General features: G+C 43.2%; 1 protein-coding gene across 1 annotated transcript; it reads left to right on the top strand.

The window, feature by feature from the left end:
* Positions 1-22,992, top strand: Riok3 (RIO kinase 3). The gene is made up of 13 exons (XM_050160742.1): positions 1-219; positions 3,543-3,658; positions 4,366-4,511; positions 4,598-4,705; positions 4,911-5,020; positions 7,223-7,366; positions 12,370-12,497; positions 15,632-15,829; positions 16,358-16,517; positions 19,283-19,363; positions 19,455-19,544; positions 20,303-20,410; positions 21,460-22,992. The coding sequence occupies exons 1-13, from the start codon at positions 157-159 to the stop codon at positions 21,565-21,567; spliced, it is 1,560 nt and encodes a 519-aa protein (XP_050016699.1). The 5' UTR covers positions 1-156; the 3' UTR covers positions 21,568-22,992.
* Positions 22,993-24,545: the final 1,553 nt, after the last annotated feature.

The following is a 24,545-nucleotide window of genomic DNA, read 5'->3' as shown; positions in this document are numbered from 1 at the left end:
CGGTCCAGTTCCGGAGGCGGCCACCGCCGCCGCCATCTGTCACCTTACCTCCGGCACCGGCAGCTGGTGGCTCGTGCCCCGCCCGTGTCCTCGGCGGAGCCCGCACCTTGTCCTGTCACCTCTCGGTTCCGTGCTCTTCCTCGCCTTCTTCCCGGAATGGATCTGGTCGGAGTGTCTTCACCTGAGCCCGGGCCCTCGGCAGCCTGGGGACCCAGTAAGGTGAGCAGTGGTCGCGGCACCCGTGGGATGCTGGTCTCCGAAGCCGGACAGACGCCTCGGCAAGCCATGGGGACCGCCCCGGGTGGTCGGGACTCTGGCTGGGTCTGTGCTTGCCGTCTCCATTTGTCGCCTGCCGTGAGCAGACCGCCCCGCACCTAGTGCGTCGGCCCTACCCCGAGAAAGCAGGCGGAAAATTGCTTTAGGAAGATGTTGCCTTCAGACGGCTACGGTTATCCCAGTTCGGTAATTTCTTGTTTCTAAAGTGGTAAAGATAAAAACGTAGTTGCGCCTTCCCGTTCCAACTACAGAAGGCAGTAATACTATAAAATGATTATGAATTTTCGTGATCTGCCATAGGCTTGGCTTCCCCGTACTGCTCGAATGGCAAATTTAGGTTCTTTTCTGTTCACGTCTGATTTTGGTCATCGGTTGGGATGATCCTGAGTGTGTCATTGCTTAGAATGGAAAGAACGCAGTCAATTGCTGAAAACAGTAGGCTTCATTTTAGGTTTGTATGCCTCAGCTGTAAGATCCTGAAGGGGGTCCAGCGTTTTAAACTCCGGGAGAGTAATTAATTCACATAGTAATCTTATTGGAGCTTACTTTTTACAGAAAAGGAATAATTAATTATTAAGAGGTTTTTTTTTTTTTTAAATTTGTTTTTGCTTTGTGTGTGACCAGGCTGGCCTTGAACTCACAGAGATTCGCCTGAGGGCTGGGATTGAAGGCAGGCGGGTCACCACTGCCAGGCTCAACTGTTAAGTTTTTTAAAAGTTGATAAGTTTATAAACCTGTAGGAAGAGTCAAATATTCTGTTGGTAAATGTGCTGTGCTTACATCTTGATGTCATTTTCCCCATTTGTGTGTGAGACTCTGAGCTTGTTGATGAGGTCAAGATTAACAAACATAAAAAGACAAAATTAGACAGACCACAAAAATACAGGCCAGATTCTTTCAATTTCTCCAGTTAAACAACCACAGAGGTTGTAGGAAAAGTTCAATGAAAACATTGTACTCTGAGAAATGTTTCACTTCCTAAATAATTAATACTGGATAAATGATGTCCATCATCTTCTTATCTAAGTGTATATCTAAGTATAAAATCCCATTTTCATCATTACTCAAAAATTATGTTCCTGGAATTTATTGGTAGTTTGTTGGGTACCAGGCCTATCTCATCACTTAGCCGTTTCCTTTCTAATCAGTGGAGAACCGAGTGAGGAGTGAGTGCCTATGGAGTAAGAGACTTGAGAATATTAGTGTTTTATCTGTTTGCCTGTTTGGCTGTTCTGGAACATGCTCTGTAGATCAGGTTGGGCTTGAACTCTGCCTACCTCTACCTCCCAAATTCTGAAATTAAAGGCATAGACCACTGCTACCCAGCTTTGTTTTACATTTTTAAAAAAATCACTACTGTTCGGTACTTTTTGTTTGTTTGTTTTTGTTTTTTTGAGACAGGTTTTCTCTGTAGCTTTGGAGCCAGTCCTGAAACTCACTTTCTAGATCAGGCTGGTCTCAAACTCACAGAGATCCTATCTGCCTCTGCCTCCCGAGTGCTGGCATTAAAGGTGTGCGCCACCACTGCCCGACTCAAGAGAATAATTTAAAAGGTGAAAGATTTTGACTCATGGTTTCAGAGACTGTGGTTACTTGGCTGTGTCATGACTTGGCATGTCATGGAAGTCAGTGATGTTGTTCCTGTAGTGGCCAAGTGACCGACAGTCACGATTGTACCCGGAAATGAAAAGGGGCGGGAGGTGGCTACTACTTACTGTTCGTCATTGTCCCATTGTGATGAGGATCACAACGGGAGAGTACAGTCATCTGCTTTTGGAGCCTGGACTTTGGAACTGTCAGACTAAGAATTTCACATGCATTGTGAGGGCCAACGGAAGCCATGTTCTACACATAACAGAGAGCTCAGTCAACCTTCAGGAAGTCTCTGTTCTTTCCTGGTGGTCCTTCCATAAGGAGGGACCAGCTAGCTCTACAATGGCTGGTGTCAGTGTGTGCAAGGGGCCATGTGCACCTCTCTGTCTCAGGCTGAGTGCAGACCAAACTTGCTCTGGTTCCCTCGGGCATGAAATAGTTGTCATTTGGGCTGGAGAGATGACTCAGAGGTTAAAAGAACACTGACTGCTCTTCCAGAGATGGCAGGCAGGATATTTGCCGCATCACCGTGGTTAGATAGTTCTGTGGCTGATAGAGATGTCACTGTTAATCCTGAAGTCGACGTTTAAGGGATGAATTCACTTTCTTTATACCAAGAAAGATAGTGAAAGCAACAAAAAGTTTAACTAAGGAAATATAACTAGTAAAATCTAAGACCTGGTATTGTAGAAAGTGGAATCGAGACAAGGAGTAGATGATGAGTAAGATGTTTTAGGAAAATATGAAATAAATCTAGAATCTGTGTTTTAAGAAAGCAGTGAAAGTGGTGTCTTTGAGGGAGAATCCCAAGGAATACTACTCTTTTGTGATCATACTTTGACAAGCCTGAATCTCAGACCCTGAAGTTTAGAAATACAGTTTTTGTGTCACGTTCTTGGTTTGTTTTAGCGTACTCAGACATCTTAAGGAGGACTGATAATTTTTAAAATGGACATGTTCTCATGCATAAATTGGAATTAGGCATAACTTCTGAGTGGGATTTGAATTGTATTAGTTCATAAGATTAATTATATATTTTTTTTTCTGAGATGGCTTTGCTCTGTAGCTCCAACCCCACAGCAGTCCCTTTCTGTCTGCTCCTCAGCACTGGGGTTACAGGGGCGCATCATATGGCTGGTGGTGTGTCTATCCCCATATGAAAGTCTACTAGGGAAGCTAAATCCTAAGCAGAAAGGTGTTTGAGAAGAACTCCGTGCCTGGTGGGCAATGCAGTGTAACAGCCTGGTGCGCTCTAACCTTGAGCGCATGCCTGCCAAACAGGCTGGGGCGTCTGTTTAAGTTTACTGCTACCCTCCATAGGATTTGCGTTGGGGGCTGACCATATGGCTCAGTGAGTAAAGGCACCTGCTGCCACCCTGACAGTCTGATTTCAGTCCAGTTCCTGGGACTCACGTGGTAGAAGGAGAGAATCAACTCCACAAGTTGTCCTTTGACCTCACTTGCATTGTGGCTTAGATTCTTAAGAGTAAATAAGTGAAAATGTAACTTTAAAAAAAATAGATTTGTGCTGAGAGATGCTTTCTTTTAAAGTGATTTTTGTAAATATCTAATTACTTGTTTTGGTCATTTTAATTAGTTTAATTCTCAAAAGATAACCTCATTTTCGAGTTTTTAAATCATTATCATAAAGTTTTGTCTCTTTTGTTAAATAGTGCCCATGGGCTACCCCTCAAAACACAGCATCCTGTCCGCTGACCGAGGTGATGAGTGAAGAGTTGGCCAAAGAGCTGCAGCTGGAAGAAGAAGCGGCTGCTTTCCCCGAAGTTGTGTACGTGACACTCAGCACTTGCTCTAACAAAGCTTTAGACATTGGCTTCTGACTGAGAACTGCCCTTACAGATGAGTAAGAAAGCATCCAGAAAGCAGTACAGAAGAAACTCGACTGAATTTCATTCCTGATCCTCAGTACGGATTGAGTAGCCTCTAAAACTTTGGACACTCATAAAGTACTCAGAAAATGTCAGGTCTTAGAGCATTTCAGATCAGGAATACTTAACTGAGTCTATCGTTCCAAAATCTGAAAAATTCAAAACCATAAGTACTTTTCATCCCAAGCAATTCAGATGAAGAGATTCTGAGTCTGAATTATCTTAGACAGACCACTCTTTCTTTAGCTTTTGTTCCTGTTACTGCAACAGTTGAGCTACTGAGGTATAGTTTTCTAGTGTTATTTTTTTTCTTCATTAGTTTTTTCTCTACTTTGATTAGACCACAGATGAAAAGCATTCTGGGTCTCAGTATGGATTTCCCACAGACCCTTAGGTTTCTCTCCCGTCTCTCTCACCTAGCTGGGGCTCCCTCAGAGTTGCCATGGGTCTGAAGCTAGCCAAGTGAACAGGAGCTGGGAAATGGTCTGGTAGATTCTCACCCCTTCTTCAGTGCGATGTTAGCATTGCAAAGACGCTTTCTACTCTGATAGTCGGTAGCTGTTAGCACAGCACACCGGCTCAGCTTGTATCACCTTATTTTCAATAGTGTTGCCGAAGGACCATTCATTTCTGGAGAAAACGTTGACACTTCCAGCGACCTAATGCTGGCTCAGATGCTACAGATGGAATTTGACAGAGAATATGATGCTCAGCTTAGGCGTGAAGAAAAAAAGTTCAATGGTGACAGCAAAGGTACCTTATTGTGACGTTTCCATTGGGTGGTAGGAGATACTCATACACACTCCCAAATAAACAGTCAACTGTTTTTACCTTTTAAGTTTCCATTTCGTTTGAAAACTATCGAAAAGTGCATCCTTTTGAAGACAGTGACAGCTCTGAAGATGAGGTTGACTGGCAGGATACTCGTGATGATCCCTACAGACCAGGTGCTTTTTGTTTCTGGGGTACAGTTGGGAAGGGTAGAGAAGATTAAGTGTCCCCATGAACTTGTTTAGATATATGTTTAGATTTGAATCTCATTTGATAATTCACTTTATTAGATTCAAGTGTCTCTCCAGTGCTGAATGTAAGACTTTACTCTTTGCTGTTTTTATATTTTTGGCTTTTCTTTTTTTATATTTCTGCCTTTAGCAAAGCCAATTCCTACTCCAAAAAAGGGCTTTATTGGAAAAGGAAAAGACATCACCACTAAGCATGATGAAGTAGTATGTGGGAGAAAGAACACAGCAAGAATGGAAAATGTAAGTTACAGAAAGTATTATCTCTCAATCAAAAGTTTAAATATATTTTAAAAACAGCATTCTAGTCCAGGTCTGGTGGGGCACACCTTTAATCCCAGCACTTGGGAGGCAAAGATGGTGGTCTACATAGGGAGTTGCAGGCCAGCTAGAGATACTTTGTGAGACCCTGTCTTAAAACACACAAGCAAACAAACCAACAGTATTCTGCATAGAGTACAGTAAATTTCTAAGTTTATTTTATTTATTTCTTATGGGCTTCACGCCATAGTCGGGCTGGCCTCAGACTCATGATCCCCTTGCCACCTCTGTGCTGGTCATCACATCAGATGCAGAGATGCTTTAGAGGATTGCATAATTCTGAAAACTCCGTCACTGAGAGTACAGAGACTGTGAGGATAGTTTCAAAACCCAATTGAGTTATAAGATTCTAGAATTTAGAGGTAAAGCTGAGCACAGTGGCATTTGCTGTAAGCTAGCCTTGGGAGGGAGAGGGAGGAGGGTAAGGGACTCAAGGTCATCCTTGGCTACACAGTGATGACAAGGCTAGCCTGGGCTACATGAGTCCCTGTCTTTAAAGAGAGAATGAATGAATGAATTCTTAGCCTTTAGTACATTATTTTTTACAAAATTGTATTTTGTAAATGCTTTTCATTTGTGGTCTAATCAAAGCAGAGAAAAAACTAATGAAGAGACAAACAACACTAGAGTACAGAACACAGCAGTGGTGAGGGACGAGAACTATAAGGAAGACGTGTGGACTTTGTAGACACTGGTGCTCGGCTGCAGTGCCTTGTGCCTGCTGAGCAAGCCACGGAACTCCACTCCCACCCAGCACCATGCTTTTGGAACTACCTTTCTAAAGTTAAAAATAATATTTTTTATTTAAAAAATGTGTTTCTGAGGGGCTGGGGAGATGACGCAGTGGTTAAGAGCACTTGTTCTTCCAGAGGACCCAAGTTTGATTCCTAGCACCCACATCAAGTGGCTCACAACCACCTATAAACTCCAGCTCCAGGAGAGCTGATGCCTCTGGCCTCTGTGGACATTCACATGTGCTTACGTACCTACTCATGATTAAGAATAAATCTTAAAACTAAAAAGCTTGGGGGATGGAGAGAGAGAGCTCAGCAGTTAAGAGTACTCCTGCAAAGGACTGGATTTATTTCCCAGGACCCACCTGGTGGCTCGCAACCATCCTTAACTCTAGTTCTAGATGATCTGATGTTCTTTTTTGGCTTCCATGGGCCCCAGGCATGCACATAGTGCACATATAAATATGCAGGCAAAACAAGCATCCACGTACAGTTTTTTAAGTTGTGTTTCTGTTTTATTTGTGTCTGTAGTGAGGTATGTGTATATGAGTGAGGGAGAGAGGCCAGAAGAGGGTGCTAGGTCTGGAGCTGGAGTTACAGATTGTTTTGAACCTGTTGACATGGGTGCTGGCAACTGACTCAGGTCCTCTGGAAGAACAACAAGGGTTCTTAACTGGGGAGCCACTTCTCCAGTCCCAAATAAATAAATAAATCTTTTTAAAAAGCATTCTCTTTCATAAATGCTGTGGTCAGTAAGAAATATGCAGACCTGAGTGTACACGTTTATTAAGGAAATACCTTACCAGTATGGCTGTGTTGTATCTTGTCTGGAATGTTCTGTGGCCCTGGAACAGTGTTCTGTTCAGCAGGACTTTGTGATGACAGAAGGTTGCCTGTCTCTGTCTTTGCCACTAAGCACTTGGTGCAACTAAGGAACTGAATTTAATTAACTCAAATTTAAGTGTCCATGGGTTGGCTAGCAGCTGCCTACGTGTGCTGTGCAGCTCTGTAGTCATCACCAAGGCGATTGGTGTAGTTTGCTGTAGCAACTTAGTCTTCAAAAACAATTATGGAATTATATTTTTTTGGTAAGGTCAGTGTAGGCTTTATAATATAACATTGTTCATTGGCTTAAAAACAAGGTACAAAGCAAATGCTGAGAGTCGTTCACTTTAGCTGTGGTAAGGTGTTTTCTCTGCATAGAGTATGCCTTCCTTTGGTGTTGCTCCTCTTTGTGTCAGGGAGCTATGTCCCCTGTGGTGCCTGTGGCTCCTGTTTCAGCATGAAGTCATGTGCTGAGCAGGAAATCTACAAGACTGACCTCGCGCTGCTGTTTTCAGCACCATTCCTGTATAAAAATATTGAATTGCTAATTTTCTGTCTTTGTCAGTTTGCACCTGGCTTTCAGGTAGGGGATGGAATTGGAATGGATTTAAAACTATCCAACCATGTTTTCAATGCTCTGAAACAACATGCCTACTCGGAAGAGCGCCGGAGTGCCCGTGTCCACGAGAAGAAGGAACATTCTACCGCTGTAAGCATTCTTAGCACTCCGTCACTTTGGGGAAACTCGTGTTAGAAACTACTGTTTGTGGGGGAAAAGAACAAAACAAAGCTTCATGATCCGCCCTTCCCTCCTGGCCCTCCCCCACTCTCCTGAAATCAGCTTTTCAAATCAATCCTACTCAAGTGACTTTGCTTTTTGGCATTTTTTTACTTAACATAATAGTTAGTCCGTTATTCCAGACCCACATGATGTTTCCAGTTTCTCGAAGTCCTGCTGCCAGGCACCTAGGAGGTGAAGCCACTCTTCCTGTATGACCCTCACATGGAAGCAGTGCCCAGAACAGCACCATAGCTCAGCCTCCAGGAGGGATGCCATCTGTAGTGGGCTCACCTGCTAGTGCACCCCAGGAGCCAGGTGTGGTGGCCCAGGTGGTGTGGTTCGGGTAACTGTTAGACACATCCTGGGCCGCCCTGTTACCAGAGGCTTCAGTGGAAGTAGTAATATTAAGCTTCAAGCCCTAACATCACTCACCACGTCCCTGGAGGAACCTGTGCAGCTTAGCAGAGGCAGTTGGTGGCCTTTGATTTCCTATGCTTCCACAAGTTTCAGAGTGTGTCCAGGACCTGTATGAGGTTAAACCTACTAGTGTTTAGTAAAATGGGGAAGCAGCTCAGGCCTGTCAGCGACTAGGCTGGTCAAGGAGTTCAAATTGAACCGAGGTGGCTCATGTCTATAATCTCAGCACTTTGTGTCTGGAGACTAACACAGGAGTATTGATTGTCATGTGTTTGAGACTATCCTGGGCTTCACAGTGATTTCCTGGCCAGCCTAGACTAGTGAGGCCTTGTCTTAGAAGAGAGAGAGAGAGAGAGAGAGAGAGAGAGAGAGAGAGAGAGAGAGAGAGAAAGAGAAAGTTACATTAGTTCTCTGAGCTGATGCACTTGAAGAAATGCTTGAAAATCAGTTATGAAAGTATAATGTGTAAACTGAGTTAAACCTTAATAATAGGTTTTAGTAATACTTTTTTTTTTCCCAAGACAGGGTTTTTCTGTGTAGCCCTAGCTGTCCTGGAATTCACTCTGTAGACCAGGCTGGCCTTGAACTCACAGAGATCTGCCTGCCTCTGCCTCCCAAGTGCTGGGATTAAAGGCATGTGGTGCTATTATTTTTTTTAACTAATAATCGTATTGCTTCAGAATATATAGCCATGTCTATATATTTTTCTTTTTTTTAATATTTATTTATTATGTATGCAATATTCTGTCTGTGTGTATGCCTGCAGGCCAGCAGAGGGCACCAGACCCCATTACAGATGGTTGTGAGCCATCATGTGGTTGCTGGGAATTGAACTCAGGACCTTTGGAAGAGCAGGCAATGCTCTTAACCACTGAGCCATCTCTCCAGCCCTGCCATGTCTATATAGAAGTTCATGGAGATGATAGGGAATTTGCGGTTGAGCACATGGTTATATGGCTTCCTTAAACCATCTGAGTGATAGCATTCGTGAATTAATTGGAATAGTTTTTTTTCCCCCTGAAAGATTATGTTATTTAGAGTATCCTGTGTATTTAGTTGAATGCTCTGGATATTTAAAGATCTGTTTTATTTTATGTGTATTGGTGTTTTGTCTGTATGTGTGCCTTTGTACTATGTGGGTGCCTGGTGCCATTGGATCCCCTGGGACTGCAGTTACAGACAGTTGTGAGTTGTGAATTTACATGTAGTTGCTGAGAATTGAACTGAGATCCTCTATAAGAGCAGCCAGTGAGTGCTCTTAACTGCTGAAGCATCTCTCCAGCCCAAACGTTTCAGAATTGGTTTTTCCGTTTTTTTTTTTTTTTTTTTTTTAACAAGGTTTCTCTGTGTAACAGTTCTGGCTGCCTTGGAACTCACTTTGTAGACCAGGTTGGCCTTGAACTCACAGAGATCCACCTGCCTCTGCCTTGTGAGTGCTGGGGTAAAAGGTGTGCACCACCATCAACCAGCATGTTCCAGATTTTTAAAGTTTTTGCCAGGACTGATGAGATGGCTCAGCAGTTAGGAGTACTAGCTGCTCCTCCAGAGGTCCTAGGTTCAATTCCCAGCAACTACATGGTGGCTTAGAACTGTCTATAATAGGATCTGATGTCTTTCGACTTGCAGGTATATATGCAGAGTACTCATCTGTAAAATATAAATAATTAAAAATTAGCAAAAATAATAATGATTAAAAAAAACACGCAGTGGTGGCACATGCCTTTAATCCCAGCACTCAGGAGGCAAAGGTAGGCGATCTCTGTGAGTTCAAGGCCAGCCTAGTCTACAGAGCAAGTTTCAGGACAGCCAGGGCTACACAGAAACCTGGGCTCAAAACAAAAAAAAAGTTTTGCCTATTACATGGATACTTGTAACTACTTGGACTTAATAGTCTCTAATGTTTTACATTAGTAAAGATAATATGTATTTTGGAAATAACAAAAATTACTCAACTTTTAAAACACTAATCTTTTGTATTAATGAAGACAATGTGTACTCTTTTAAAAGTGAATTTACTAAACCCTTAAAAAAGCTGTGCGAGGGCTGGAGATGGCTCAGTGGACGTAAGGACACATATTGTTCTTGCAGAGGCTCGGGGTTTGACTCCCAGCACCCACATCAGGCAGCTCACAACTGCTTATTTGTAACTCCAGCTCCAAGGGATAGTTGTTATTATTATTATTATCAACAAAACAAAAATTTAAATATAATTAAAAATAATACTACCGAGAGAACTACTTAAAGTAAGTTGGTAAAATAAAATTTTAATTAAACCAGTGTTTGCATTTAATGTGTTTTAACTTCCAGTTTATTTTTTAATGACAGAATGTGAAAGTAATAGCCAAAGAGCCCTTCTTCAAGGCTCAGGAGGTAGGGGACCACATAGGGTGTACAGGGCAGGATGTCACAAGTTTGATACTGGATCAGGACTGGAAGGGAGTAGCTGTTGTCTCACAGCCTCAAAATACTCCAGAGGTGTTGTATGAGTTCTACCTTTATAAAGCTAGAAAAGGGACCTGGGTGGGGTGGGGTCTGGGGAGGAGCGCACTGACGTAGTAAGAAGGAGACAGCAGGTATTGATCCCCTCGCTCCTCTAGCCCCTTCTCATGCTCTGTTTCTGAAGGGGAGCTGTGGGAATGGCCTCCCATTCTGTTTTCTCCTCTGGGGCTAATTGTTTATCTCGGGACAAAATTAGAGGTTACCAGGGCTCAGGGGGAACATTCTAATGGGCAGGAGTGTGTCTTGTGGCTCCTGAATTTGATATCAAACATTCCTGGAGCCACAGTGCCACCCAGGACCCATCACTATCTCTGTACCTTGTCTACATTAGCATCCTTCCTGGGAAGAGGGAGAACGGATGAGTATAAACGCATGGTGCAGGACTCCAGGGTTGGTTTTCCTTGAGAGACTCCGTTCCCACAGCGGGGAGACAGCTAGGAAACCGGGAGCGCTGTCTATGAAAAGGAGGTGAAGCCGCTCTGCGGGGAGGGAGGGGGGCCTCGTCCTGCTGCATCAGAGCACCTCCTGTTCTGTGCACTGAGCTTACGGTGAACTGGAGGAGGACAGTGTGGAGGCACAACAGATGCGTATTCATCTCCAGATGCTCTCAGAGCAGGCGGGGTGGACCCCAGCCAGGGAGTCACTTACACACAGTCTTTGCCTTATGTCCACTTTCAAACACTCCATCCATCTCATGAGCGCCGTGCTCTGCCATCTTGGGTTTTGTCTTTCATTGGCTCCTGACCTTTGAAAATGGGTTACCATGGCACTGCTGTCAGCACAGAACATCCCTTTGGAGCTCAAGAATCTCTGACCCCTTAAATACACGAAGGAGGGAGAGTGAGAAGTCTCTAGAAAATGAAACCCTCACTAAAGAAGAAGACTGTCACTCTCCAGCGTCTGAACCTCCTAAACCTGATCAGCCTCTAAAGGTGATGCCAGCCCCTCCACCAAAGGAGAATGCGTGCGGGAAGCCAAGCTCCAACCCTCCTGCTCGATCTCAGCTCAGACAGAGCAGCTGTCCCCTATAAGTGGTGGAGGGAAAGTAGCCCCAGCTCAGCCCTCTGCAGACGGATCATCGAGGGAAGATGGAAATAAAGTAGATGGGGTGAGTGTCCTAAGAGGCCAAACTGAGAGCTCCAGCCGTGGTCCTGGGATGGAGGGAACAGAGACCACTGGAAGGAGTTGAACCAGTAAGAAGGCAACAAGATCAAGGCTCGAGATCTGCACCTGAGCCAGGGAGACCTGAGGAGAGCCTGGCCTCTAGGTTCAGCTCTGCAAGCAAGTATGCTGCTCTCTGTGGATGGTGACGATGAGACTGAGGAAGACGACCACACTGAGTAGACCTCCACAGGCTGTGCTTTCTTCTAGTCTCCACCCCGGAACACTCCAGGGCAAATCAAACCTCTATCCAGACAAGAAAAAAAAAAATCTCCTGGAGACCTTTCTTAACTTTTTTAATGAAATGAAATTGTTTTCACATGCTGCTGCAGCCTTTTAAAGTACTGAAGTGACTGGAGAATCACCATCGTAGCCCGAGAGATGTGGCTCCTGCTTTTGAATGGGGAGGTTGTAATGTGTTCTGAGGCTACCTGCAGCTCCATTCAGCGGGACTGTAGTGACAGACACAGTGGCATCAGTTAGGCAGTGGAGAAAGGCACAAGGAAGAGTGAGATTTCTACCTTTTAGCTCGTACCCTGTGATGGCACCTATGAATTCCCATCATCTGAGTAAATTTCCCATCCTTGGAAAGGTTAAAAAAAAAAAAGAAGAAGAAGAAGAATCTCTGACTCCTAGGGTTGTCTGCCACAGAAACAGTGACGCTATGGTCCAGACTTGTGACTGTCACCAAACTCAACTCTTTAGCCTCATGGCGCTGGAGCTGAAATCCAGGGGCTTCTGAGGAAAGAACTGTATTGTGATCATGCTCTTTTAAGAACCTGATTTCATGTACCCTTTAAAAAGGGAATCTTTTATGACGATCATTTTCATTTACTGTACTTTATCTCTTACAGGAAAAAGCAGTTGATCCTAAGACACGCTTACTGATGTATAAAATGGTCAACTCTGGATTGCTGGAGACAATCACTGGCTGTATAAGTACTGGAAAAGAGTCTGTTGTCTTTCATGCCTATGGAGGGAGGTAAATGAACAAACACCGTTCTCCTCAGGACTGACAGATTATGTATAATCAAACTTATGCTGCCTAGCAAGTAGAGTCATTACTGTAGAAAGTTTAGACATTACTTTTTATTTGTTTTGTATTTAAAACAACTCAAGTGCCTACTGATCAAGTCTTTGCCTTTCACTTTCTTTTCTTTCTTTTTTTTTTTAAGTTTTTGAGATAACGATAGAGCTCATATTTAGCATACATAAGGCCCTGGGTTCAATCCCCAGCGTCATAAAAAGGAGGGTGGTATGGGAAGGACTGTGCACTTTTATACTTCTGAGACTGACCCTCATTTCATGGGATCTTTGTGGGGTTCAATGAGATCTTATTTCATAATTCCTAGTATTAATCCTAGGAAGCTTATTTCTTCCTTTATAATTTTGAGTGCAATCTTTCAGAAGTTTGTATGCATTTGTTTACTTAGCTTATGCAGTAATCTTTTCCCCAGTTAACATACTTTTGGCTTTTAGGTATTGGTAGACTGTATATTTCTAGACTGCATTATACCTTTAAAGTTTTATTTTTATTTATGTGTATGCATCCCACTGACTGTAATAGGCCAGGAGGCATGGATTCCCTGGAGCTGGTGTTGAAGGTGGTTGTGAGCCGCTTCCTCTGGAACTGGAAGCGTAGCAAGTGCTCTTGACCTCTGAACCATCTCTCCATCCCCACACCATGCTATTTTAAGTAACATTACGGGAATATATAGGAAAATCCTTGAACTTAAGTGTATTTTACAGCTATACCCTTAAGCTAAATTCCTAATGAAATTGCTGTGGAAACGCTGTATGCCCTGTTTTTCCCTTTTTTTGTTAAATGGTTAGTAGAAGACTTTACTGAATAGAGGGCTGGATTTGTTCCATTTTAAATCCTGAGCCGGCTAGTGTATCAAGTAATGTTGTTGGATTTCATGTTTTTTCCTTGTTTTTCTTTTCATATATGAAAATTTTGATTAAAAGTTAAATAGTATATTTTCTTGGGGCTGGAGAGTTGGCTCAGGATAAAGTGCTTGCTGTGCAAGTGTGCAGACTGGTGTCACCTGTGTTCCTGTGGTAGGATGGGGTGCAGACAGGAGGACCCTGGAAAAGGCTAGTTGAAGTACATAGCACACCATCTCCAGCTGCTTCTCTATAGAGATTACTATATGTGTATTAGTCAGGCTTCTTTAAAGAAGCAGAAATGATAGAATTATACACATACACATATGTATATATTTTAAAGAGAGATGATTTATTAGAGTTCCTCACAAGCTCTGGTCTGTTAGTGGAACAATGGCTGTTTTCCGATGGAAAGGCCAAGCACCTGATAGTTGTTGGGCCCAGGAGACTGATGTCTCTGCTGTCTTGATCTGGCGCTGGAGTCCCTGGGAATCCCAGAGAGCAGCTGCTCTTCAGTCTGCCTTGGCATCATGAAGTGGGTTCTAACACCAGGGACAGGATGCTTCAGCAGCAGGTGGGTGAACTCGCCAGGAGTGAAGGCAAGCAGGCCTTCCTTGTCCTTTCTGTGGGCTGCCACCAGGAGTGTGGTTCAGATTTGGGGTGGGTCGTTCTCTTTAAATGATCTGATCAAGAAAATCCCTCACAGGTGCTCCCAGCTGCTTGGGTTTCGGTTGATGACAAATATAGTGAAGTTGACAACCAAGATTGGTCACCACTGTTTGTGTCCTCAGCTCTAGAAAGACAGCAGTTGTTCTGGGACGGGTGGGGAGGGAGGGAGTCAGCCACGGGCTTGGAGTAAAGGCTTCAGCTCTGTCTATAATTGTATTACATAATTTCCATTTTGTGCTAATCAACAGATGTATACTTTTACCTGACAGTAAATGTTAGAAGTACAGGAATAGCGTGGTCTAAACACAGTAGATATGGTTAAGAAGGGTCTTAAGCTGGGCAAACGAAGCCAGACAGGATACACATAGGTAGTCCCAGCTTCTTAGGAATTTAGAATGCACTTGAGCAACAGCAAGACCTTATTCTAGAGAGAGAAGGAGCTGGCCATGTTGGTACCTACCCTAATCACAGACAGGATTTCAAGGACCAGGTAGAGAAAGGTGAATGTCCTCCATAGAGGACATGGCCATGGATTTGACGAGGCACAGGAAGAGAAGAGCTTGCTAAAGGACTCTGACGTTTTGAGGCTGAATGGAGAAGTAACTGTGAGAGTGTAGTACAGAAAGAGGTGGCTGGTTAATTTGATTCCAGTCTCTGGAGCATTTCTTTTCTCTTCCAGCTTAGCATACCTGCAGGCATTTAGAAGTAAATGATGCTATAATTCCATTCATCTCCTTCCTTTCCAATTAGCTCTGGGGAGTCAAACATCTTGAGTCAGCCCCAGCCTCTGCCTCTCTTGCTCCTCCTGAACTCTGGTCACTTGATCTTCATGAAGTGTGTTGTTGAGAGTACCAGTGCTCAGAAGCCTTCATGATTCCTGCTGTCTTGGGAGAAATGTCTAAGTTCTTTGCAACTTGCCTGCCTCTTGCCTGAAAGAAGGAATTATTTGTAAAAGACTGCTCTAAGTGTTAATTTTGCTGAGTTTTGCTCCCAAAGCACCCAAGGTCATAATAGTTTGTTTTAGGAAAAATATTTCCTCATTATTTGTCAAGCTTGATTCTATAGTGATGAAATACAGAACATTATATTGTAGATTGATGAAAAGTATCTGGCAGTTCATTTGAAAGTATGTTTTATTAAAAGGAACAAAATCGGGGCTGGAGAGATGGCTCAGAGGTTAAGAACACTGGCTGTTCTTCCAGAGGTCCTGAGTTCAATTCCCAGCAACCACATAATGGCTCATAACCATCTGTAATGAGGCCTAGTGCCCTTTTCTGGCATAGAGGTATACATGCAGGAGGAACATTGTATACATAATAAATAAATCTTTAAAAAAAGAAAAAGAAATAAAATCAGCTAGGAGCAACAGTGTCTGTCTGAGGTTCCAGAGCCCAATGCTTTATTAAAATAAAACTTGAAGTTTTTTTGTTTTTTTAAAAAAAAAAGACAAAATAGGATGCCAGTTTGAAACAAAGTAGGCATACTTGAGTGGGATGGAGTCTGAGACGTCTTACTGTACGCCCACCGGTAACTTGCTGGCTTTGTTCTTCTTCCTTTCAGCCTGGAGGATGACAAGGAAGATGGTACAGCTATACCAACCGAATGTGCCATCAAGGTATTTAAAACAACCCTTAATGAGTTTAAGAATCGTGACAAATACATTAAAGATGATTTCAGGTTTAAAGATCGCTTCAGTAAACTAAATCCACGTAAGATCATCCGCATGTGGGCAGAGAAAGAAATGCACAATCTTACAAGGTAAAGAAAGCAGCGGTGCTGCAGGTGCCCTTGGGGTTCCCTTTGTGTCAGGGCTGCTACCCAGGCCGAGACCCATGCTGTCTTTTGAGCTGATTTACAGAAATAACAAAGGCTGTGGCTTCCTAGTGCTTCCCAAGGCTTTTGTCAGAAAGCATCTCCATACTTTGAACCAAAATTCATATTTTGTAATGCAAAGCCATTTTCCTTCTTCATTGACACTCAAGGCAAACTAAGGTGTCATCTGCCCAGATATCCTGTCATTTGTATGAAAGCTCTGTGTTGAATAGTCTCTTTGGAGACTCCCAGCACAGGCAGAGCACCTGCCACACCTGTGCCAGCCTTTACACCATGCCATGCCACCTGTCAGCTTTCCTACCAGTGGGCTGTATCTTAGTGGTTTTGTGTTCCCACATCTCCCATGTACAGTGTAGTACCAGCTCAACACAGGCCCTAGCTGGGTGTTTGTTGAATTAATGGCATGTTTTCTCCTCCTGATCTTTATATTCTTAATCATTTCTTTCTATACAGAATGCAGAAAGCTGGAATTCCTTGCCCAACAGTTGTACAGCTTAAGAAGCATATTTTAGTTATGTCTTTCATTGGCCATGATCAAGTTCCAGCCCCTAAATTAAAAGAGGTGAAGCTTAGTAGTGAAGAAATGAAGGACGCCTACTATCAGACTCTCCATGTAAGTTGTGCCTTTATAGCTCCTATGTACATTTCTTCCACCCAAGTTAGAGTGTACCTGTAGTCCCAGCTATTCGGGAGGCTGAGGGACTTGAACCCAGCTGTTCAAGGCCAACCTAGGGAGCATAGCACAAGAACCTATCTTAGTGATGGTAATAATTTTTAAAAATTATGGAATCATACTTTTGAAGCATAAGAAGGATATACAGAATTTTATGAAGGATTGTTGACACTAAAGTTGTCTTTTAGACAGGCATGGTGGTGCTCACCTGTGCGCTTGAAAAGACAGAGACAGGAGGATGTCACAAGTTCGAGGCCAGCCTTGTCAAATAGACTATATATGAAGACACTGTCTAAGGGGTGGCACTAGAGAGATGATCAAGAGCACATGGCCCTCTTGTAGAAGACAAGGTTTTTAGCCGGGCGTGATGGCGCAAGCCTTTAATCCCAGCACTCGGGAGGCAGAGACAGGCGGATCTCTGTGAGTTCGAGGCCAGCCTGGTCTACAAGAGCTAGTTTCAGGACAGGCTCCAAAGCCACAGAGAAACCCTGTCTCGAAAAACAAAAAAAAAAAAAAAAAAAAAAAAAAAAGACAAGGTTTGCTTTCCTGCACCAAAGTCAGGTGACTCTCGACCACCTGAAGTTCTAGTTCCAGAGGATCTGATGCATATACAGTACATTCAGGAACTCACAGATACACACAAAGTAAACAGAAATAATCTTTTTAAAAAACTAGAGCTGCCTGTAATCCTACAACTTGGGCAGTTACAGCTAAAGGATTGCAAGTTGAAGGCCATTGTTGAATAGTTTAAGAAAACTTTAAGCTATTCATGGAGCCAAAGCAAGCTTCATTCTTAGAATATGAAACCGTTTTTCACAGAACTTCTTCAGTCAAGTCTGACTCCCTACGACTTACGGTTCTTTAGCCGTAATGAAAGGGCCTACTTAGTGTTGAGTACCTTTAATCCCAGCACTTACTTGAGAGGTGGAAGCAAGCAGATCTCTGAATTTGAGGCCAGCCTTATCTAGAGTTTGAGGACAGCCAGGGTTAGAGAAACCTCATCTTGAAAAACCAAAAACAGAAAAAGAAGAGAAAGGGCCTGCAGTTCCTGTTGAGAAGTCAGGGAAGCAGATGCTGTCATGATGGCGAAGTGATGATGGAAACCGAAGGTGATAGGGCGTGGTGGTAGCAGGGTGCAGGGACTGCAGTCTGAGAGCCTGTATCGGGAGGCTTGAGTTACTTGTGTTTAGGAACAACTGGATTAAATTTGAAGCCTGCAGCTTAAGAAAATGTCCTCAGTGCTTTCATACCTCCTCTGCTGTGTTTGTGCGTCACACGGTGTCTACACGGTGCAGCTAATGTGAATATAAAATACTATCCAATCATTTATTAAGATGTGGTACAGATATCCTCAGCATTGGCTTCATCACAGCACTTCAGGGAACTTTAGGGCAGGGAGTGGATTTGAAACCAGTATACTTCTGTGTCGCCCAAGACTGAATTTGCACTCCTAGTATGCCTGTAAAAAGCCAGTATTGTGTGTGCTTTAACCTAGCCCTAAGGAGAAAGCAGGAGGATCCCAGGAGCTTGCTGGCCAGCTAGTCTGGCTGACCTTGTCTCAAGAACGAAGGTGGACAGCAATAGGGGGAGACACTGGACCTCTGGATTCACATGCATGTACATTTCCATCTCGCATGTATACATTTATGAACACAAGATACAATTAAAGAGGTTAAACCACCTCCACTGGCAAGAGAAGAGTAAAAGAAAAGAAACCCTTTTCTGGGTGTTTTGGGCAGTGGGGCTGGGAAAGAGATGAAGTGATGAGCTTTTGTTGTGTAGTTCTCTTAGAGGTAGCAAACCAACCTTGGCAAATGGAGAGGTGGGGTCGTCATTAACCACGAGTATATGATGCTGCTTAATTTAAAAGGCTGGAGCCCACATGTGCTACACACTGGGGATCCCAGCACTTGGGCGTCGAAGGCAGAGAGTTCATGAGTTTAAGACCATCCTAGGCTATACAACAATACACTGGCTCACAAACAAGAACATCTCCTCCACCATCACTAGCAGGAAATAGTAAATACATTTTCACTTGAAATTGTGTATGTTCCATGGAGGTCTGGTGGGATACCTGTCCTTTTATAGAGGGCAGCGACTTGCCTTGGTACATGGTTAGCTAATGGTGCCTTTGAGCCTGATTCAGCTGTCACAGCAGGGAAACAAAATGGTACACATGCATTCTGAGTGTCCTGCTATCCCTCATTCTCCTAAACACAGCTAAAACAGCAACAGAAGGGCAGCAACACTGGACTGTAGGAGAAAGAGGAGGCAAGTAAGGGTGTGGGTTGCAGCTATGACTCAGCTGTAGAATTGCGTGTATGCATCTTTGGGTTCAGAGTAGTGTGACCAAAACAAAAATAAATACAAAAGGAAGGAAGAGTTTTGGTTTTTGTTGTTGTTGTTGTTTTGGGTTTTTTTTTTTAAATGTTTTTTGTTTTGTTTTGTTTTGCAAGATAGGGTTTCTCTGTATAGCCCTAGCTGTCCTGGAACTCCCTCTGTAGACCAGGCTGACCTCAAACTTACAGAGATCTGCCTGCCTCTGCCTCCTGAGTGCTGGGATTAGAGGCATCACTGTCACCTAGGAAATAGGTTTTTAACTTGTTTTAACTGGGAAGTATTTGTTGACACATTCATTTTAATTAGTAATTTAATTGATTTAATAGAGGAATATTAGAACTATGCCTTCATTTTCCTTCTCACAGTTGATGCAGCAATTATATAACGAATGTACCCTTGTGCATGCTGACCTCAGCGAGTACAACATGCTGTGGCATGCTGGAAAGGTAAGGGACACATTTCAGTTAGTATGCAGGGACATTTTCTGGTGTAAACTAGTGAGTGTAAATCCATTAGTCTATGTTTTGTGTTAACTAGGTCTGGTTAATTGACGTCAGCCAGTCTGTAGAACCAACCCATCCTCATGGCCTGGAGTTCTTATTCCGGGACTGTAGGAATGTTTCACAGGTAAGTGCAAAGCATTGCCTTCTAAAGGATGTAACAAGTTCAAATATTTTTCTCCCAAGAAAACTATATTTGTAGAAATTGAAGGAATTCCAGCCGCCTTCAGGATAAGGAGCTAAAGAAGAATTTTTCAGAATTCACTTATTTATAGACTCTTGAGTCCATAACTCACATGGCCTCCATTTCTAACAGATTAAGTTTTTGGTTTTTCTGCTGCTGTTTAAGGAGTGAGTAGACTTAATGCATGTGTAATGCATAAACCAAAGCTGGAACGCGGCAAGCCTGCATACTTCTTCCCGTTTTTGTTCTTAGGAGGAGGACGGTCTCCTCAGTGGGACAGTGTCCCCTGTCTGCTTACTGTCACTTCAAGGTAGAGTGAAAACACTTTGAAATTCACTCCCTAAACACAGAGTTAGGTCCCATCTGGTTCCCATTTCTAAAGGAAAGGACTTGCTAGCAGCAGATGTAGCGAGAGAGTAACGTTGTACTGTAGCTGACCTGTGCACCTGCTTAAACATTGTAAGTCATGGCATCTGCCCACAGTCATTGTGCACAGGGCACCACGTGTATAACTGAAAAGAGGTACCAGGAAGTGGAGGAGTTACTGAAGACAAACAATGTTGTGTAGAGCCTGGGCTAGTTAACCTTGAGAGAGAAACCTCAGTGGCTGCAAAATAGTGAAGGAGTGTAGTGCAGCTGGGCATGTCCGCCTGTGAGAGCCTTGCCGGCGTTCTGACCGTTTGCGTGTGTGTCATCACTAGTTTTTCCGGAAAGGAGGAGTAAAGGAAGCCCTCAGTGAGTGGGAGCTCTTCAATGCTGTCTCTGGCTTGAACATCTTGGCTGACAACGAAGCTGACTTCTTAGCTGAGGTGAGTGGCTGGGGCACAGTTCGAGGAGCTCAGGGCTTGCCTGACACTCTTCCCCCAAACTTTGGATCTTCCTTCTCTCTACATGGTTCTTTTCAGACGTGAAATTTACCCCCTCCCCTGACACACACACACCCTAAACGCATCTTCACAGAGTTCATCAGAGTTTGGCTAAAATGGGTGCTGGCAGGCTGGGTGTGGCGCACATCTTTAATCCCAACATTCAGGAGGCAAAGGCTGAGTTCCAGGGCCACATGGCCTAATAGTACATAGTGTGTTCCATGCCAGGGGTCTAAAGAGAAAAGATGGGCAAGCACATTCCCAGCTCACTCTTCCTTCTCCTGGTAGAAGAGTGAGGAAGCTGACTGGGGACACCCTGTGTAATATAAAGGAGTAAATTCACGGACTACCTTCCCTTAGCAGAATATTGTAAGCTAGAAGTAGCCACATGTAGGTATGTGCCTTCATTGTAGTGCCAGAGCCACAGAAACAAAGAGGCAGAAAACCTGGTCTATATAGAGAGCTAGGCCAATCAGGGATACATAGTGAGATGCTGTGTTTAAATAAATATATATCCACATAACATTGTGTGTGTGTGTTTAACAGTATCTCATTACTCCAGCATTTTCCCACAAAGCAGAGAGTAGTTAGAGTCTGTTCTGGAATTTCTGTGTGTGACTTGAGTTTGGCTAAGCTCTGGAGGAGCTTAAGGCCAGGCAGGAAGTGGCAGAAAGCTGGTCGCTCAGTCCGCTGGTGTAGACACTGCTGACTAGAAGCTTTACAGAGTGCCTAGCAAGACTGACTGGAGATTAGTTCCTGGCGTCATGAATGTATCAGCACTAACCCTGGTAAACAGGTATATTTGCACACATCACACACAGGCACAGACAGGGTGGGGAGAGGAAGAAGGGAGGTAATAGAGAGAAATTCAAGACCAGCATCATTAGGAATGGCCGAGTGTTAGAGAGGAAAACCGCCACTGGTTGTTTTGGTTGGGTACATACATATAAAGTCGGAACTTGATGACTGGATTCGTTGTATTGGTTTTGTAGATAGAAGCTTTGGAGAAAATGAATGAAGATCACGTTCAGAAGAACGGAAGGAACGCAGCCTCGTTTCTGAAAGACGATGGAGGTCCGCCTGTGTTGTCTACAGAATAGCACCTGTACCTGCTCTCCACCAACAGCAGTGATCGCCAGCTGCCATAGCCAACGAGTGTGGGTGATTTAAATACCAAAGCAGGAGCAGACAGTGCTGCTCCTGCGCTTACCACTTGTAACCCAGGTGCCAGATGTGTGGAATTTTTAACTCGGCATTGAAAGAATAAAATGTCACTACCTCTCATCTCACAAAAAGGATAATATTCTTTAACAGGTATAGATGTCTAGTTGAAGGAGTTTGGATTATACACAGCTCATGATATGAAATATCTTGATGAGAAATTTTCCACGTAGGGAGTATTTCCAAGCGTGGGGAGCTATGAGGCGTTGATGGGAGGTTTGCTGGCTGCACCGTGCTCCTCACCTCCGGCTTTCTGTTGCGTCTTTCCGTAAATGCTATCATTCTAGTTCTCAACTTCTCTTCCAGGCTGTGACTGGGATTTTAAAGACCCCTTGTGGGTGGTGGAAATGGGGATTTGGTTTCAGAATGGATGGTGGAAATAGATATAAGCAATGTACCTTTTATTGGTATGTCATGAAAATGTATGGAATTCCACATTTCCATCGCATATCCAGGAAAATGACAGGTTTCTGAAACATAAGTATAGAAGGATTTTTTAACTAAAATTTAACTTTTGGATTTTCTTCATTTATGTTAAGTGTTTGGGATGTAACTCATCTACATTTTAATAAAAATGCAAAATATCTGGAAGGACAGAATATAAGAATCATATTTGATACATTTTAAGAAGGCAATGAAACAAATTTCAGTTTACAGTTTCCTAAAATTGTCCACATATTGATTGCTAGTTGTTTGCAGAGAAATAGAGCAAAGTAATGGGAGGTGTTCAATAAGTGCAGGACAAAGCTGTGTGCAGAACAAGTCAAGTGACAAGTTGCCCAGCTCACCAAGCCATCTGGCCTGATGTGTCCTTACACTGACTGGACTCTGCTCTGAAAAAGCCAATAGTGGTTTGGAAGACATGAGTTGCTCGCTCTTACTTTATTAGTCTCTTTATTACCCCAGTTCCAGGAGTCAGGTTGGGTCCACTACACAGCCTAACTCTGTCTGGTTATAAAGAGTAAAACTATAAGTGTAATTTATGTTTGAAAGATTTTAACATTATTTTAAAATGCCAGATCTGTTTTTTCTAGGACTATTTTGTTTCTGTTGCGCTGCTTTCAGTGGCATTGCAGTGAGTGGGACTTTAAGTGACTCATCCCACCCTGAGATGTTTGCTACTTTGCAACAAAGATTTAAATGATGATTAATTATTTATTGGCTGTACAGAAATTCCAGAGAATTCACTTGAAACAATCATTTAAAACTTTGTTTTCATTCTTGACGTACTCATTTTCACACCATTGCTTGGAGTGTGCTGTGAACTTGCCTTTCCAGAAATTAAAAATGAAGAGATCATTTTAGACTTGGCTCATTGTGTGTTTATTTCTATTCCTTATTTTAATGTCCTGGCACCAAGACAACCTTTCTGTAGCAAAGTAAGCAGTGCTATTTTATTTTATTTTTTTATTTTTTTTGGTTTTTCGAGACAGGGTTTCTCTGTAGCTTTGGAGCCTGTGCTGGCACTAGCTCTGTAGACCAGGCTGGTCTCGAACTCACAGAGATCCGCCTGCCTCTGCCTCCCGAGTGCTGGGATTAAAGGCGTGCGCCACCATCGCCCGGCAAGCAGTGCTATTTTAAATACACACACATGTTGATAGAGGTTTCTGTCCTGCCCGGTCCCGCAGCCATTCAGTCCCAAAGAAGTACACAGAGGTCTGTCTACATTAATTATAATCTGGGGATACTTTTTTTTTCCTCTTGTGAGGTCAGAATATTTTTTACATAGCAGGAAAATGATATAGAAGATACTGGTTTGATAAATAATCCAGTAGAGTGTGTATATATAAATAAATAGGAATGCTTTGCCTCACTTTATTGATATTGGATATAACTAACTATAAAAAATAAGTTTCCAGCATAAGGATGATTGGAGAGAATTTCTATTCCAGTAAAAAAAATTTATTACTGGTTTCCTTGACATATATAAATAATTAGATCATATAACTTGAAAGGCAGAGGCAGACAGATCTCTGTCCATTTGAGGCCAACCTAGTTAACATAATTAGTTCAGGCTAGCCTAGGATACATAGTTACACCTGTCTCACAAACAAAAACTAAAATATCCCAGCACTGTGGAGATGAGGCAGGAGGACTACTACAAGTTTGAGACCCGCCAGCCTTAGACTCTGCCTAAGACAACAAAATAAAATGGATAAACAGGTAGAATGAAGTCAGGCAGCTGATGGGGAGATGCTACATAGGCTGACTCCCATAGGAAGATGGAGACTGTAGTGGTTTGAATCAAAACACCCCATAGGCTTATATATGTAGATCCTTGGTACCCACCCAGTTGGTGGATCTATCTGGGAAGGATTAGGTGTGGCCTTGTTGGAGAAGGCATGTCACTAGGGATGGGCTCTCCAAACTGGCCATCAGAAGAGATCTAACACTTTAGAAATACGGAGATGACACTCATCAGATTACATTTATGGTTTATGGCAGCATATATTTTTCTATTGGATTTTTGTAGGGCCTGCATTAAATTTTAGTAAGATTTGGGGCTAATGAGATGGCCCAGTGGGTAAAGGCACTTTTTACCAAGCCCGATAAACCTGAGTTTGATCTCTGGAATTGAGAAACAAAAACTGTTCAGCTGACTGCTAGTCATCCGAAGGGCTGACTGGGATTGGACAATCTACTTCCAAAGTGGCCCCACTCATGTATTGGAGGGAAAATTGCACCTATACTGTCCGGTGCTAGAGGTTTTGGTAGGAGAGTGTGCTGAGATACAATGGGGCCACGTTAACAGGAGAAACAACACCTACTTATTGACTGTACATTTTGCATGGCATAGAGTGCTCACCAAAAAACAAAGGCAAGGGGGCTGGAGAGATGGCTCAGAGGTTAAGAGCAC

Source organism: Alexandromys fortis, unplaced genomic scaffold (assembly GCF_014885135.2).
Source record: "Alexandromys fortis isolate MF-2015 unplaced genomic scaffold, M_Fortis_MF-2015_v1.1 scaffold_104, whole genome shotgun sequence".
NCBI classification, from domain to species: domain Eukaryota; kingdom Metazoa; phylum Chordata; class Mammalia; order Rodentia; family Cricetidae; genus Alexandromys; species Alexandromys fortis.
This window is presented reverse-complemented; position numbering and strand designations above follow the sequence as displayed.

Coding starts and splice junctions, on each gene's coding strand:
- Riok3 (XM_050160742.1), top strand. CDS start 157: ATGGATCTGGTCGGAGTGTCTTCACCTGAGCCCGGGCCCTCGGCAGCC. Junction 16,518..19,282: donor CCTACTATCAGACTCTCCAT/GTAAGTTGTGCC, acceptor TCCTTCTCACAG/TTGATGCAGCAATTATATAA. Junction 19,545..20,302: donor ACTGTAGGAATGTTTCACAG/GTAAGTGCAAAG, acceptor TGTCATCACTAG/TTTTTCCGGAAAGGAGGAGT.